This window comes from Dasypus novemcinctus, chromosome 1 (genome assembly GCF_030445035.2).
Source record: "Dasypus novemcinctus isolate mDasNov1 chromosome 1, mDasNov1.1.hap2, whole genome shotgun sequence".
NCBI lineage: Eukaryota > Metazoa > Chordata > Mammalia > Cingulata > Dasypodidae > Dasypus > Dasypus novemcinctus.
In genome coordinates, this window is record NC_080673.1 from 206,848,148 (window position 1) to 206,866,213 (window position 18,066).

General features: G+C 43.6%; 1 protein-coding gene across 9 annotated transcripts in view; it reads right to left on the reverse strand.

The window, feature by feature from the left end:
• Positions 1 to 18,066, reverse strand: part of FAM193A (family with sequence similarity 193 member A) — a 227,574-nt gene that overhangs the window by 83,740 nt on the left and 125,768 nt on the right. For 4 of the 9 annotated variants that reach the window (XM_058301388.2, XM_071217533.1, XM_071217532.1 and 1 more), the window contains one exon: positions 778 to 941. In XM_058301388.2, the coding sequence (XP_058157371.1) occupies positions 778 to 941 (164 nt within the window). Of the gene's footprint in view, positions 1 to 777; positions 942 to 16,336; positions 17,585 to 18,066 lie in introns of those variants that run through there. The other 5 variants (XM_058301418.1, XM_058301395.1, XM_071217535.1 and 2 more) reach the window with 4 other exon arrangements.

Genomic DNA, 18,066 nt, shown 5'->3' on the forward strand with positions numbered 1-18,066 from the left:
CGCTGTTCCCTTCTGCCCGATTCCTGCCATTTACTCACGAATGTTCCCCTCAACCCCACGTCTGCCTGACTCTCCTCCACCCTCCTGCTCCTGGAAGCTGGCACCCCCGTCTCCCACAGCACACTGAGGATGGGTGGCCTCCCCACGCTGGCCCCAGGGGCCCCTGTCCGCCAGGTGTCCTCTCCACCAGATTCCAGCCACATCTCACAGCACACAAACATCCATGACCACTTTCAAAACGGGGCTGCTGTCAAGCTGCCTGCTCTCCACTGAGCGCGGGACCCGTTGGTCCCCGTCGGGCCCTGCAGTTTCCTCCCCCAGCGTGGGTGCGCAGCCTGACCAGCGAGCCCTGGAGCCTGGACTCCCTCTGCCTCATTCAGGTACTGGCCTTCCCCCATCACTTCCCTTAAGAAGCCGTCTCTCTCCTCCAAGTTCCAGTAAGGAAAGATTGACATACACTGCTCTTGGGCTCCAAGAATTTACGCCTGTCTCTGCTCCCTTTCTGAGGACCAGCTTTCCAGTGCCAGTTCTCATGGCAGGAGCACTGCCCCACCGGCCGGAGCGCTCACAACACTGGCTGCTGTCTTCTGCTGAGGAGAGGCTCACACGCTGGCTGCTACCTATCAAAGTAGCCCAGGGTCCTGTTATGGCTCAAACATGAATTCGTTTTGACCTCTCTTGAACCTGTATCACCCCCCAGGTGACAGTAAGGCATCTCCTCATGCACTGAGGGAGCAAAAGCCAGGCCACACCCCCGCAGGTGCACATGCCACGTACCTACGCTCATTGCAGGCCTCACACGTACAGGTCACGTCGGAAGCCGTGGAACTGCTGAGGCCCGCGGAGGACAGTGTTTGAGGCCCGATAGCAAGTCTCCCACTTCCTCCTGCCTCTGGCTGTGACCCGCCAAGAGGGGAGTGCAGCAGAAAGTCCTGACCCTGCTGGGAAAAGAGATTATTACAGACCAGTTAGGGTCAAATGTTCATGGCATTGATTTTTACAAACTGCCCAGAAAAATGACTTTTAGAAAAATTAAAAAACCTAGATAGATACTGATTGAAGGCACAACTATGTGATTATGCCGAAAACCACTGACTGTACACTTTGGATGAACTGTACGGTTTATTAATATGTATTAAATTGACTTGCTAGAGAAAAAAAACAAAACAAAACATCCCTGACACTGAAAAGAAAATTTTAACTGACATTAATAGGAAAATTTTTTCTCTCCAATGCCAAAAAATTTGTTTGGAAACAATTATTTTTGATCCGACAGTGTACATCATAACCATCTGGGGATGTTCACTGCCTTTCTTTCAACCTTTAACTAAAGAGGAACTCTCCTTCCATGGCCCTCGTTGGCACGGCATGTGTGATGGCCGCGCCAGAGGGCCTCTGCAAGGTGACACTCTCCCACAGGTGTCCGTCTGTCCAAAAGCACTTGGTAGAAACCTCACGGCCAGCAAAACCATTCTAGAGCTCAGTGTAAAGTGGTAGGGGCAGGGAGCAGAGGCCACTCTGTCCTACGGGGTTGTGCCCCTTGCTCTGCCACCTCTGAGGAGTGGAGGCTTGAGGGCCCTCCAGCTCAGTTCTACGGCCTGCAGGGGAAAGGATCACTCGCCTTCCGCCAGTGCCCAACAATACCTAAAAATCAACCAAGACTTCACCAACAATCACCCAGAGAACACAAAGCAATCTCAGCTCCCTTCACCCTAAAATGCTTTCTCCTTCCTCCAACTAGCTGCTATGACCCGAAGCCAGAGGCGATCTTCCATGGCACCTGGGCAGTGCACGGATGTCCAGGAGCCTGGGCTCACTCTTAGGGCTGAAGACAGTGGACAGCTCCCCCAAGCTGAAAAAGGTACCACGTGCACCCCTCAAAGCTCACTGAGGGGGCAAGAGCTTTCCACTCACCACCCCAAAAGCCTAAGAAAGGCCAGAATGTCACAGAGGAAGTTTCTGGAAGGGTATTCATAGAAGTAAAGAGAACTGCTCTGTCTCACCTCCTCTCCCCACAAGCCATGTGAAAAAGCCTTCAAGATACACCACTCAGAGGGACCCTAGCCTCCTGCCGGTGCCTGCAGCCAGGTGCCTGCAGCACCACTAGGTCTCTTGCTGGACAAAGGCCAAGGGGACTCTTCCAGGGATTGTGGCCTTTCCCCTGGAGTGTAGGCACACAGACACGACATCTGACTTTGCAGGTGGAAGGCTAACTAGAGCCACTCCAATGGAAAAGGGGGAGAGGGCGCAGAGGGGGGCAAGTCACACCTCTGCCATCAAGGGAGAGGTCCAGTGTGAGGGGCTTGAGAGGCTGTGAAAGAAGCCCACCCACACAGTTCCTGTTGGGCAACAGGACCCCGTAATTTCCAAAGGGTCGGAGCTCGGGGGGTGGGGGGAGTGGGGAGAGGTCATATAGAGTACTCCACCGGAGGGGCCCAATGCCAAGTTCTTACTGTGGTCTCAGAAGAACTCAAAAAAGGGCCCAACATGAGCAAGAGCCAGTGACTACTGAGCCTCGTGTGGCCGGGACCTTGTCAGCCAGAGAGCCACGGTCAGCCTGGCAAAGCCCTAGACCTCCAATCCCTCCTCCAATCCCCTTCCCTATCCTGGCGCCGGTCAGGCATAAACGTGGGGTACACCCCCTCCCCACCCCTAGCCGCTCTGCCTTGGCAATTCCCAACATCACTTGTTTGTGTTTCCTAGATGCTAAAGCAAACACTGCATGATGGGTGGGATCACAACAGGACTTCAGTGGCTCAAGGTTTCTGAGGCTTGCTTCCTCCCAGGGTGGGCAGCTTCCGGCTCACCCGCAATCTCTGGGGTTCCCTAGCTTTTCAGTGACATGGCCATGCACATGGAGACGTTTTCTTTCTCTTCTGGGTTCTGCTGATCTCCAGCTGCTGGCTATTCCCTGTGGCTTCTCATTTGGGGTCCACTTTCTTCTGCTTATGAGGCCTCCAGCCTGTTGGATTCAGGCCCGCCCCCATTCAGGGGGGCACCTTTACTAAGAGCACCGTCAATGGTCCTTATTTACAGATGGGTTCACACCCGCAGGACCAGGAGTGGGACCTGAACATGCCTTTTGTTGGGGAAACTTCAATCCCCCACAATCCAACCTCTGGATCCTAGAAAGACATGTGCATCTCGGAAGCCTGAAGCCACTTTAGAACAATGTTATGTAAAAAGTGTCATCAGAATCAGTATGGGTGTGTTCCACCCTAGGGTAAAAATTTTTCCATTAGATGGACCAGTGGAACCTAGAAAGCAAGTTACCTGTTTCCAAAATGCAATGGAGGAACAGGCACAGGATAAACATTCCTATTCCACAGTGGGAAGAGTGGAAGAAAAATAAGGAACACGGATCCCAGAGAAGCCCAAACCCAGCAGGGCAAACTCCATAGATTGCCAGGCCTGAGCGTCATATCTGCAGATGGATGCTCTGTCCTCGGGGCCTGAGGGCGCAGCAGCCACACCCTTCCAAGCCCCTGTGTGTGGCTGTGCTCTCCCCAACACTGGAGTGCAGGCCCCACCCTCTCTGATCATCAGAGTGGTGACCAGACTCTCCTTGAACTCCGAGGCACAGGCCCACCGTCTACAAGCACTGGGGTGGCGGCACTCTCCCTGGACGTCAGGGTACAACGCCCATCCCTCCAAGCGCCAGGGCAGATGGTCAGCCCCCTCCAAGCTGAGGGCCCACCCTTGCCACACACGTGGGTGGGCCCGCTTTCTTACATGAGGAAGCCTTTCTGGTCCAGATGTTGCCTCTAAAGTTCGGCCCCTGACATCCTTCTTCTTTAGTTTGTCCTTTCTCTGTCCCTTTCAGTCCAGGTTGGCAGTGGCTCTATTCATACAAATTTTACAAAAACCATTTTGGCTCTGTGTGTGGTTTAAGTGGGTCCAAGCCAACAGACAAGAGAACTTTCCACAGAGCCTTCCTAGGTAACTACATTTCCAGTCCTGACTTCACTGAAATGGGCAACTGAATCCACGTTCAGCCAGATCCTCCTTAGCAAAGCAATGTCCGTTAAACCCTCACATGGAACCCTGTTCTCTGGGGATGCACTTTCCGGAAGTTCAGCGAGGTCCCTTATAGAGCTGCTCCGACCCTTGTCTCAGAGCACCCTATCTGGATAGGCTCAGAAGTTTCCAAATCATCAATTTCTGGTTTTTCGGTTCTTAAGAGTTCAGTTCTCAGCTTATCCCTTTCCTCTCTCATTTCACTGTGAGCAGCAAGGAGAAACCAGGCTGCAACTTCCACACTTAGTTTGGAAATCTTAGCTAAATATCCACGCTCATCACTTTCAAGTTCCACTTTCAATCCAACATAAGAACCCAAGTTCTCTGCTACTTTATAACAAGGATCGCCTTTCCTGCAGTTTCTAATAACACGTTCATCATTTCTTTCTTAGGTCACAGAGGTACTTTAGCATCCCTATTTCTACCTACATCTCTTCAAAGCAATCTAGTCTTTTTCTTTCAAGCACCTCACAATTCTTCCAGCCTCTACCCATGACCCAGTTCAAAGATATTTCCACATTTTTAGGTATTTGTCATAGCAGTACCCCAACTTTCCAGTACCAAAAACTGTCTTTCATTTCCCAGCTACTAAAACAAATACCACACAACAGGTTGGCTTCTCCATAGGAATTTACTGGCTCACTGTTTCAGTGGCTAAGAGAAGGCCTGCTTCCTCCCAGGGTCGGTATCTTCTGGATGGCCGGCAATCTTTGGGGATCCTTGGTCTTTCACACGGCAATGCACACAGTAGCGTCTCCTTTCTCTTCTGGATTCTGTGGACTTCCATTTTCTAGTTGTTCTCTATGGTTTCTCTTCCTGGGTCCAATTTCCTTTGCTAAAAGGACATTGGCATTATTGGATCAAGGCCAGCCCTCATTCAGTTTGGGCACCTTAATTAATAAGATCATGAAAGGTTCTACTGACAAACGGATTCCCACTCACAGGACGAGAGGGTGGATCTGAACATGACTTTTGCGGGGTTCATGATTCAATCCCCAACAATTTACTAAAGCTGAGAGGGAGACAGGTTTCTCTGCAGATTAGACTTGAATACCTAAAAACAAGACAATTTTAATACCAAAATGATGGAAAACGCCACGAGGTCTGACTTACTGTCATCAGAGGCAGGGACAGGTGGTCAGACAAGGCAGGTTTGGAGCAGTGGGAGAAGAATGAAGTTGTTCCCAATAGTACCCAACAGGTCAGCTCACTTTAAAACACGAGCTACCCCTTCTCCCCCACTCCGGTCAAATCCTACAGCAAGCCTATCCTCACACTCCTAAGGAGGTCCACAATCCATCCACTTGTCTCTCCACAGTCCCAGCCCTGTCTAAGCCCCCATCATCTCTTGCTTGCAGAGACCAATGGCTCTAACTGCTCCCTCATCTCCACCTTTGTGCACCGACAATCCATTCTCCAAGTAGCAGCCAGAGTGGTGGTTAAAGTATGCATGCCATCAGCTAGCTTCTCTTCTGTTCTCCTCCATATCACCTGTGACCACAGCCTCCAAGGTTTTCCGTGACAAATGTCAGCTTCTGTGCCACTGCATGGCTCCCTTTGCCAGTGCTCACCTTCTCTACATCTGAAGGGTGGGCTTCCCCCAGCAGGCAGGCCTCAGCAGAAAAATCGTCTACTCTGGATCTTTCCAGATTACTGGCTGGGCCAGTAATCTCAGCTCTGAATCCTCCCCCTTGCCCTGTAAATGTTTCTCCTTTGCCAGCTGGCACAATACTTGGCTTTGTCAGTAGAGGGCGCCGGAGGGACACTGCAGAGGACAGTCTTGTCCTGGCCCTGAGCTTTCCTCTTCTTGCTTCTACTGGGCAGGCAGGCAGCTCAGTGTCAGTGGTGGGGGTAGCATGAGGTGGTGTCCACTCCTCATGAGTTTTGCAGCCAACCAGTGGGCAGCTTCTTGCTGCCAGCCTGGCCTGAGCACCTCGGCAACCCCCCTTGACCACCCCATAAGCCGTGGCCACACCCTCTTTAGCTAATCTGCACCTCTACTGAGGTGGGGCCCTCATTCAAGGCTGTCCCTCCATCCAGCACTTGCCCGAAGCCCCAGGTAGAGGCTGACCCTAGGTCTGCGATGAGGGCATTCTTCAGAGTTTGTTCCATGTATTGACGTAATTCCTGTTACTAGCTAATATTCTTTATATTAAAATTTCCCTTTTCCAGTTACTAGTAAGGTTTCCTCTCTTCCAGGCCCTGGCTGATGCACCTACCTTAACCATCCTGATTAAACTCTATTATATCACAAACTAGTGTGTTGCTCCTTTCCCACCACCTGCAGCACTGGTGCCTGGCATAGAGACACAGTAAGCGCCTGTTGCATGTCTGAGCAGCAATCAAGAAACTTCAAAGTAACATTTCCCAGGTGTCAAGCAATAAAGCCTTTAAAAGAAAGAATGATTACTGTATGTTAAACCTTTTGGTTCTCCTCTCATGCAGATTTAATCTCAGTCCTTGTGTTTTGCCCCAAATATAAAATAAGTTAAAAGAACGCAACAAAACCCAATGCCCAACCACATAATTTCACAATGTCCAGTAACCATTAGCAAAAGCAAAGAAGCAAGAAAAACATGATGCACAACCAGGAGGAAAACCAATCAATAAAAACTGACCCCCAAATTACAGAGACGATGCAACTAACAGGCAAGAATCTGAAAACTGTGATTATAAGTAAGTTCCAGAAAGTAGAAGAAAACAAGCACAATAAGGAAAGAACCTGAAGATTAGATGGAAAATGAAATATCTGAAAAGGAAAATACACTACATAGAATTAAGAGCAGATGAGACACAACAGCTTATCAAATCACTCGAAGACTGGGGGGAAAATCATCCAAAATGAAGAGCAGAGAGAAACAAGACTGAAAAACAAACAAAGCACGTGTACAGCAAAATCAGGATGCCCGAATGCACATGATGGCATTCCAGAAGGTAAAGGAGACTAGATGAAGAAACAGACAAAAATCTCTAAACTGGATGATAACTGACTATGGAAGAAGCTCTTTTAAAATAGGAAGCACAAGAAACACAAAGAAAATGATACCGAGACACATCACAATCAAATGGCTGAAAACCAGTGATAAAATGAAAAATCTCAAAGCAGGTACAGGAAAAAGACCTATTCAGACATAGAGTGCCATGCTACAGATGACAACTCACAAAAAGAACTGACCAGCAACCTAGAAGTCTATACTTAACACAGTAGCTGTTAAAAAATGAAAGAGAAACAAAAGCTTTCAGACACACAGAAGCTTCCGTGCCTACAGGAAACGCTAAAGGCAGCTCTGAGCAGGAGGCAGTGGCACCAGATGAGGACGAGGGTCTAAAGGAGGGAGGCAAGACCATCAGGCATAAGAAAGGTACAGGTAAAGAGCAGATGCTTCTGCTCATTTAAGATTTCTTTTTTAAAAATAATGCAAAAAATATATAATAAAAATGTATAGCTATTCATTTAGCAAGTATTTTGTGGAGGATTTCTGCAATTATATTCATTAGAGAAATGGTCTGTAATTTTTTTGGGTAATATCTTTATTTGGCTTTGGGATTAGGATGATACTGGCCTCACAGAATCAGTCTGGTAACCTTCCTTCCTGTTCAATTTTTTGAAAGAGTGTGAGCAAGATTAGTATTAAATTTTCTTTAAATGATTGGTAGAATTCAACTGTGAAGCCATCTGGTCCTGGACATTTCCTTTTGGGGAGATTGTGATGACTGCTTCAATTTCTTTATTTATGATTGGTTTATTGACGTCTTCCATTTCTTCTACAGCCAGTGTGGTTTCTTCGTGTGTTTCTAGCACACGATGAAATGGACAACCATTTCATCAGTGTTGTTTAACTTGCTGGCATACAGTTGTTCGTAGTATCCACTTTTGATCTCTTTTATTTCTGCTAGGTCAGTGGTAATGTTCCCCCTTCTCATTGCTGATTTTATTTGCATCTTCTCAAAGAAATGACTTTTCATTCTGATTCTTGTTTTTTATTCTCCATTTAATTCTGCTTTCATCTGTATCTGACATATCCCAGTATGGTCTATCCTGGAAAAGGGTCCATGAGCACTTGCGAAGAATGTGTATCCTGCTGTTTGGGGGTTTAATGCTCTAAAAAGTGTCAGTTCTTGTTCATTTATCATATTATTCAAGCTCTCAGTCTCCTTATTTATCCTCTGTCCAGATGTTCTATCTAATGCTGAGAGTGGAGTGTTACTGTCTCCAATGAGTACTGTCTATTTCTCCCTTCAGTTTTGCCACTTTATGTCTCACGTTTTGGGAGTAAATATTTATGATTGTCATTTCTTCTTGGTGAACTGCCCCTTCACAATATATAATAACCTTCTTCATCTCATAACAGTTCTGCATTTAAAATCTATTTTATCTGATTTTAGTATCACTATTCCAGCTCTTTCTGGGTTACTGTTTGCATGGAATATCTTATTCCATTTCACTTTCAACCTGTCTTTGCATCTATGGTGAGTCTCTTATAGAAAGTATATTGATGGCTCATGTTTTTTATCCAATCTATCAGTCTTTTAATTGGGGAGAATTCAAAAACACATTAAAAAACTGTAAACCCATGGAGTTAATAATTAAAATATATAGGGCACCAGAAAATTTAAGGTGCACAGAGAATGGAAAGCTGAGAGTTAACCTGTACAGAATTGGTAAAAAGGTTTGTAAATCATTGGAAATGAAGAAATGGTTAAACCATATGGTGGTGTTTGAAAGGGAGAGCCTAAGGTCATTTATATTATTAGAAAGAAAGCTAAAAACTGTGACATGGATGGTATAATTTAGTAAAACCACATAAAACATGAATATGGGGTAACTGCATATATAGGACTGTTTTTAAAAAACAAAATATATAATATTAGAGAGAAGGAAAAAGATTAGAAGCTATGTATGGCAGGTGAGGCACAGAGAGACTGAGAGGTTAAAATTTTTGTTTTTTGTTTATTATTATTGGAATAATGAAAGTGCTCTGGCAATGACTGGGGTGATGAATGTACAACTATGTGATTATACTGAATGCCACTGATTGTACTCTTAGAATGGATTTATGCTATATTAATAAGAATAAAATTGATTTTTTAAAATAATCTTTTTTAAAAAATTCATTATATATATATTTTTTTTTCTTCCCTGGCCCTGCCCTGCTATTTTGCTGTGTCTACTCGCTTTGTGATTTTCTGTATCTCTTTCTCTTTTTGCCTTCTCATCTTGTCTTTCCTCTCTAGGATTCACTGGGATTTAATCCTGGGGACCTCTGATGTGGAGAGAGGTTCCCTGTCAATTGTACCACCTCAGTTCCTGGTTTCTGCTGTACTTCACCTTGACTCTCTCCTTCGTCTCTCTTTTGTTGCATCATCATCTTGCTGCACACTTGCCTGGGCACTGGCTTACCACACAGGTACTCGGCTCACTGCACAGGCACTGGCTTGCCACACGGGCACTGGCTCACCACACAGGGACTGTTCTCACCACAAGAGTACTGGCTGGACACATGGCACTGGTTCCCACATGGGCACTTGGCTCACTGCATAGGCACTCAGCTCACCACACAGGCACTGGCTTGCCATGTGGGCACGCTTTCTCTTCTTTTTCACCAGGAGGCCCCAGGGATCAAACCCAGGTCCTCCCATATGGTAGGCAGAGGCCTTATCACTTGAGCCACATCCGCTTCCCAAAAATTGGTTTGTTAAAAGCAATACAAAAAGAACATTATACTTGATAATCAAGTGGGATTTATACCATGTATGCAAGGTGGTTCAACATAAGAAAATCAATCAATGTAATACACTGCATTGATAAACTGAAAAAGAAAAATCACATGATCATCTCAATTGATACAGAAAATGCATGTGACAAAATGCAGCATCCTTCCATGATAAAAGCACTCTGAAAGATAGAAATGGAAACGTTATCAATATGATAAAGTGCATATATGAAAAACAGCTAACACTGTACTTATGGTAAATGGCTGAAAGCTTTCCAGCTGAGACTGGGAACAAGACAAGGATGCCCACTGTCACCAGTTATCCAATATTGTGCTAGACGTTCTAGCTAGAGCAATTAGGCAAGAAAAAAGAAATAAAAGGCACCAAATAAGAAAAGAAAATGTAAAACTGTCACTCTTCGCTGATCCTATAACTAGAAAATCCAAAAAACTCTACCAAAAAACTACTAGAACTAACAATCTGAGTGAAGTGGCGAGATACAAGATTAATACAAAAAAATCAATAGTGGGGGAGTGGATGTGGCTCACCGCTGTGTGCCCACATCCCACGTGGGAGGTCCCAGATTCAGTTCTCAGTGCCTCCTAAAGACCAGCAGACAATGAGCAGAGAGATGAGGGAGTCATTTGGGTGGGGGGTAGGATCAAGTGTTTCTGTATTTCCTCTAATGAACAATCTGAGGAGGAAGTCAGAAAAAATTCCATTTATAATAGAGACTAAAAGAATCAAATATGTGGGAATAAATTTAACCAAGGACATAAAGGACCTATATTCAGAAAACTATAAAACACTGCTAAAAGAAACCAATGTTGATCCAAATAAATGGAAGGATATTTCGTGTTCATGGGTTCAAGACTAAATATCATTAAGATGCCAATTCAACTCGAACTGATCTACAGATTTAATGCAATCCCGATAAAAATCCCAACACCCTTCCGTGTAGAATTGGAAATGCCAACTACCAAATATATCTGAAAGGGTAAAGGAACCCAAACAGCTAAAAATATCTTAAAATATAAGAACTTCCTAACTTTAAAGCATATTACTTAGCTACGGTGGTAAAACAGCATGGTATTGGCATAAAGATAGATAGATTGACCTATGGAATAGACTTGAGAGTTTGGAAATAGACCCTCACATCTATGGTTAAATGATTTTTGACCAGGCTGTCAAGCCCATTCAGGTAGGGCAGAACAGCCTATTCAACAAACGGTGCTGGGAAAACTGGATATCCACATTTGAAAGAAAGAGGACCCTTATCTCATACCTTATACAAAAATTAACTCAAAATGGATCAAGGACCTAAATAAAAAAGGTACAACCATAAAATTCCTATAAGAAAATGTAGGGAAATAGCTTCAAGATCTTGTGCTAGGTGGTGGTTTCTTGGACCTTAACACCCAAAGCGTGAGCAACACAAGGAAAAAAAAACCCCAGATAAATGGGACTGCCTCAAAATTAAACAGGGAAGTGGACTTGGCCCAATGGATAGGGTGTCTGCCTACCACATGGGAGGTCCGCCGTTCAAATCCCGGGCCTCCTTGACCCGTGTGGAGCTGGCCCATGCGCAGTGCTGATGCGCGCAAAGAGTGCCCTGCCACACAGGGGTGTCCTCCGTGTAGGGGAGCCCCAAGCGCCAAGGAGTGCGCCCTGTAAGGAAAGCCACCCAGTGCAAAAGAAAGTGCAGCCTGCCCAAGAATGGCACCACACACACGGAGAGCTGACACAGCAAGATGACGCAACAAAAAGAAACGCAGATTCCCGGTGCCACTGATAAGGATAGAAGTGGTCAAAGAAGAACACACACCGAATGAATACAGCAGACAACTGGGGGAGGGGGTAAGGGGAGAAAAATAAATAAAAAGTAAATCTTTAAAAAAAAAATTAAACACTTTTGTATTTCAAATGATTTTGTTAAGAAGGTGAAAAGGCAGTCAACTCAATGAAAAAAAATCTTCGGAAACCACATATCTGACAAAGATTTGTTTTCCACATTATATAAAGAGATCACACAATTTCACAGCAAAATGACAACCCAATTATAAAAATGGGCAAATAAAGACATTTTTCCAAAGAGGAAATACAAATGGACAAAAGATGCACAAAAAAGATGCTCAACAGCATTACCTATTACAGAAATGCAGACCGAAACTGCAGTGAGATACCATTTCACACCATACAGAATGGTCACTATTAAAAAAAAAAAAAGCACACACAGAATATTATAAGTGCTAGAGAAGATGTAGAGAAATTGGAACACTCCTTCAGTATTGGTGGGAGTATAATCGTCTGTGGAAGACGATTTGGAGATTCCTCAGGAAGCTAAATATAGAATTGCAATATGATCTGTCATTCCTGCTATTAGGAATATTTTCAGAAGAACTGAAAGGAAGGATGCAAATAGATATTTGCATACCCATGTTCATAGCAGCATTATTCACAATTGCTAGCAGAAAGAAACGACCTAAGTGTTCATCAACTGATGAATGGATAAACAATGTGGTATATACACGTGATAGAATACTATTCGGCTATAAGAAGAAACCAACTGGGGAAGCACATGATAACATGGAGGAACCTTGAGGACATTATGTTGAGTGAAATACGCCAGACTCAAAAGGATGAATATTATCTGGTCTCACTCACAGGAACTAAAGAAAATGAGTAGACTTATGGAGGACTATGGAATGTAGGTTGGTGGGAGACAGAATGTGGGTTGAGATGGGGGAGCTGATGCTGGATGTATACATGTTTAATAAGGACAAATGTAAATATGTGATAATGGATGAAGTTGATGGTAGCACATTGTAATGATTGTAAAAAACATGATTTATGGATGTGACTGTGGCTGAAATGAGTAGTCTAGGGAGGTTAATGTTAGTTGGAGGACAGGTGGAGGATTACACAGGGAATGTGTCACAAGTGATTCTGTTGGTAGATGAGGACTGTGGTTAATAATATAAATACAGGAACGTTCTACTACAAGGTGTTAAGATATGACGATACATGGGGAAAGTACACACTATACTTACCAATATTATAATGTAATGTTTTTGTAGTAAAAGCAAAGGAGGTACTACATTTAATGTTAAAGGTAAAAAAAAAGAATATGGGGTTAAGATTTGTGAGATATAATTATGATTAGGCTTTTTTTCCCTCTTCTTCATTTTCTTTGTAACAGGGAGACCTTGATCATGTCGTTTAACTGATGGGTATTTATCCACATATCTTTCTGCACACTGGAGTAACAAATGAATTTGTTTTTGGGGATTAGATGAGATAAAAGTGCCTGGATAGAACTTTTCTGGAGTAATGCTTCCAAAACTTGTGAGCTACCATTTGTCAATTATTTTATTTTTTTTAATTTGAAATAAAGTTTGAATAAATTTTTAAAAAAATGTACAGCAGGGTTTATGACATATATGGCATCACTTCAGATCCACAGGAAATTAAAAAGATAATGAAAGAATATTACCAACAACTTTATTCCAATATATTTGATGACAGAGATGAAAGAGAACAATTCATTTAAAGACAAAAACTAACAAAGCTCACACACAAAAAAATAGTCTATCAGAAAAATTGAGTTCAGAGTTCAAAACCTTTCTATTAAGACAACTCTGGCCCAGAATGCTTCACTGGTGAATTTTACCAAACATTTAAGGTCAAAATAATATCAATTCTACCCAAACTATTCCAGAAAATTACAGGAAGCAATACTTCCCAACTCCTTTTAAAAAGCAAGTATTACCCTGACACTCAAATCAGACCAAGACATTACAGACAAGAGATTCATAGACTAACATCCAGGCCCAGATGCAACAGTCCTCAGCAAATGCAAAGAGTCCTCACTGTCAAGCGTGGATTGCCACAGGAGCACAAGGTTCATCCTAGTTCAAAATCATCATAATTTAGCAACTAAATCCAAAATCCACAGGACCACCTTAATAGATGCAGAAAAATGTAACATGGGGCTGGCTATACAGCACAGTGAAACCTTAGGGGAAATATGGGTATGGGTAATAGTTCATAGAGAAGCCTGTTTTTCTTTGAAACTGAACAAATGTACATTTATGCTACAAGATGTTAAGATCAAGCAAAAATACAACTAAAACAACATATGGACTGTAGTGTTAAAAAAAGGAAATATACTAAGTGAAAGAAACTAGACAAAAGGTGTTATTTAGTTTCCAGCTACATACAAAAAAATACAAATAAATCAGAGAAACAGAAAGAGAATAGCAGCTATGTATGTCAAGGGACGCATATAGGGATTAAGAGATGATTATTAAGGATAAAGCCTTCTTTGTTGGTTTGTCTTTTATTATTACTATTATTGGAATGATGAAAATGCTCTACTAATTATTGAAGTGATGAATGCACAACTCTCAGGCACGCTGAGACTTTTCCTTCCGCCTTGGCTCAAGCTCAGTCAAATGCAAATGCTCCGGAGCTGCCCATTCCTCCCTCCCCTCCCCACTCCCCTTCTCAGCCATGTGGAGTGATTTTTTTTAATGGATAGATGAAAGGTCTTCCATTTCTTCTTGAGAGGAGAGTGAGTGTGTGTGTGTGTGTGTACATATATATAGTTTTGCATTTTACATTAGACCTACAACATATATCAAACATTACATCAAAAATAAAATTCAGTGGGGGAAATCTTCCCAACTCCCAGTTCTTTTCTTCAGTATTTAAACATTTCCAAGCTTTACCATCCCCTTCTTGTTCTGTCCTCTTCAGCCCTCACAGTTAAATGCCTTAAAAACCAGCAAATTACACTGACTTTCTCAGCCACCTGCCACTAAATGAGCCCTCATAGTTTAGTTTGGCTTCTGCTCCCACCCTTCCAGTGATGGAGATCCAGGCAAAGGACAAAAGCAATCCCCAGTGGCCATACCAGCACATGGCCTCTCTTCTCGGCTGACGTGCGTTTTTAAATGCCGGCTGGAAAGCAGTCCTGCCCAGGTCCTTTGTGTTCCTCCATATCTGCTGGGTGCCATGGCTGCAAGGCCCGTTCTGTTACTCAGGCTACTTCTCAGGGTTGTTTACACGGCTCATATCCTGAGACAAAGGAGTGGATCCCCCACGTTCAGTGCTCCTGAGCTGTGACATAGGATGCATGTGGCCCCTCCATGTCACTGCCATGCGTCTGGCATGACAAGCTAATGCTCATGCTGTCACCATGAGTAATCAAGTCCCATGTCTCTGACCCAGGAGTCACGTGTCTTTTATAACAGGCTGGCTTGTTATTATCTTGTAAAGAGGGGGAAATCCAATCCCAGACCCAGTCCTTCCAAATGTGTCCTTGCTTCAGTTTTGGCTCTGATGCTCTCGTCCTTTCTTTCTACTTCTCTATGCATGTTTCTCAGTCACCTGCATCCCTTAATTGTCAAGTGATCTCTAGAATTGCCTCCTCAACACTTTTTGCTTCTCACTCTACCAACTGTCCCTGGGCAAACGTGCCAGTAGCCAGCATTGTAAGGTGAAGAGTCATCTGTATGATCTTTCAGTGGCTGCTAGGGGACTACCCAGCTCTGCGAAGGAAACAACACGCAAATGGACTGAAAATCGAAGCTGCAATTCTTGAATAAAATTTGGGATTCCATGATATTGAGAAAAGTAAGGTCCAAGTCCTGTTTGACTTATAGTCTGGTAGGGGCCCTGAGCCCTGTGCTGTCCAATTAACAACTGAAAATGAAAATTTCATCTCCTTACCAATGAAGTTGGAAAAGTAAAAATGTAAAAGACACCACTTAAACAGCAACAACAGTTTTCAAATACCAAGGGACAGATCTTTTTAAAAAGGTGTCCTATTGTAACATGAAAAAAACACTGATCCATAGAGAACAACTCGGCACTTCTGGGTGTAAGAAAGAGGCTAATTCTTCTGCTGAATGTAGAGGCAATGCAGTCAGACCTCAAACCTCAGCAGGGGTTTTTGTGGAAATTGAATCAACAGGAGCATTTTCAATGTATGCAGAAATGCAAAGACCCAAAAAGAGCCAAGATGCCCCTAAAGAGGAAAAGGTAAAAGAAGTTCCTTTCTGGATATAAGATTTATTATAAAACTACAGCAAGTAATACAACATGCTGTTGGCACAAGAAAAGACAAAAAAACCAATGGGATAGAATCAAGAGTCCAGAAACAGACTTCCACATACACACATCTACTCGATTTACAACAAAGGGGTCACTGAACAGTGGGCCAGGGATCACGGACCAGTCCTCTCAGGAGGTGCTTCCAGGGAACTAAACAACCAGGTGGAACTCAATGGCGCCCGGCCCTGACTTCATGCCACAGAAGGTCTTCAGTTCCGGGTAGGCTGTAGGTCTAAGTAGGAAAGGCCCAACATCAAGGGGACAAACCCACACTGCTCCCTTGCAGAATAGCCAAACTGAGTTGTGCTGTAAGGGTCAAGTATGCACGGCATTTCATATATTCAGTATGAAAACAAGAATGTAAAATAACTCAGTATTTTATATTTACATGCTGAAATGATAATATCTTGAATCTAATGAAGCAAAAATATTATAATTTCACCTTTTTCTTTTTTTCTTTTTTAAAGATTTTATTTATCTCCCCCACCTCGTTGTTTGTGGTCGCTGTCTGCTCTCTCTGTCCATTTGCTGTGTGCTCTCTGTGTCTGCTCGTCTTCTCTTTAGGAGGCATCGGGAACTGAACCTGGGACCCCCCATGTGGAAGAGAGGCACTCAATCATCTGAACAACCTCAGCTCCCTGGTTTGTTGTGGCTCTCATTGTCTTTCCTCTGTGTCTCTTTTGTTGCATCAGCTCATTGGGCCTGCCCGCTGCACCAGCTCGCCTTCTCCAGGAGGCACCAGGAACCAAACCTGGGACCTCCCATGTGGTAGGCGGAAGCCCAATCACTTGAACCACATCCGCTTCCCTCACCTTTTTCTTTACAGATTCTGATATGTGGCTAACAGAACATTTGAAATCACCTATGTGATTTTCATCATATTTTTAATTGGCAGTGCTGATAGAAAATAATACATATTAGAAAGTATATTCATGACCTCATGACAGTAAATGGCTTATTAATAAACAGGACTAAAAAAAGGACTAAATGGAGAGTGGATGTAGTTTGAGCAGCTGAGCACCTGCTTCCCATATACGAGGCCCCAGGTTCGAGCCCCAGTAACTCCTTAAAAAAAAAAAAAAAGCACTAAGAATTACGGGGAAAAAACTGAGAAATCTGACTAAGTTAAAAATGAACCTGTGCTTGTTAAAAGACACCATAAACATAGTGCAAAGGGAAGCAAAAAAGGGGCAGACAATATTCGTAAAGCATATAACAAGAAAGGGCTCATATTCGGAATCTATAAAGAAACCTCAAGTCAAGTCAAAAGGAAAAAGACAACTCAGCAAATGGCAGTTCTCAAAGTGTGCTCCTGGACCACTTGGGAGTCCCTAAGAGCCTTTCAGCAGGTCCACTAGCCCAAACTATTTTCATAATGACACCCAGATGTCATTTGTGTTTTTCACTGGGTTGACATTTGCCCTGATGGTGCCAAAAGCAACTGTGATTAAATCTGCCAGCCTCTTACCATGACTCAAGACAGCAGTGCCAACTGTACCAGCAGTCATTCTATTCTTCTCAGCTGCGCACTCACAGTTTAAAAGAAGCAAGAAGCTGGTTTTACTTAAGAACACCTTAGATGCAGTAAAAAGTTTGCCTTGCATGAGATCTCAGCCCTGGAGCCTACATCTTCCTAACACTGTGTGGCAGAGCAGGAAGTACGTGTAAAGCATTTCTGCCACAAACCAAGGATGACAGGTGCCTTGAGGAAAAGTGCTTGTGAACTGAGCACCAAACAAGTCACTTCTCCCATTAAACAATACTTTTACTTGAAAGAAGGACTGACTGACAAACTATGGTTATTCAGACTTGAATGTGGCTCAAGCAGTTAACCTGCCTCCCACATGGTAGATCCTGGGTTTGATTTCTGGTGCCTCCTGAAAAACAAAAACGAACAACAGGAAAAACAAATGAAAAACCAACTCAGGGAAGCTGATGTGGCTCAGTGGTTGAGTGCTGGCTTCCGACATTTGAAGTCCTGGGTTCATTCCCCAACCACCAGTACCTCAAAAAAAAAAAAAAAAAGGTAAGCTCTTAAGCAAAAACTCGAACTTTGGAGAACTTGTGTCCATCACACTGTGAGTTTTAAGCATCTCAATGCTTAATTAAAAACCTTCCCAATGAGACCAGTGGTGACAACCTCTCATCCACTGAACAAGGAAAGGTATAAACAGGAAAAGGAAATGCCTAACTCGGTAAACAGTATTTTTTACAAAC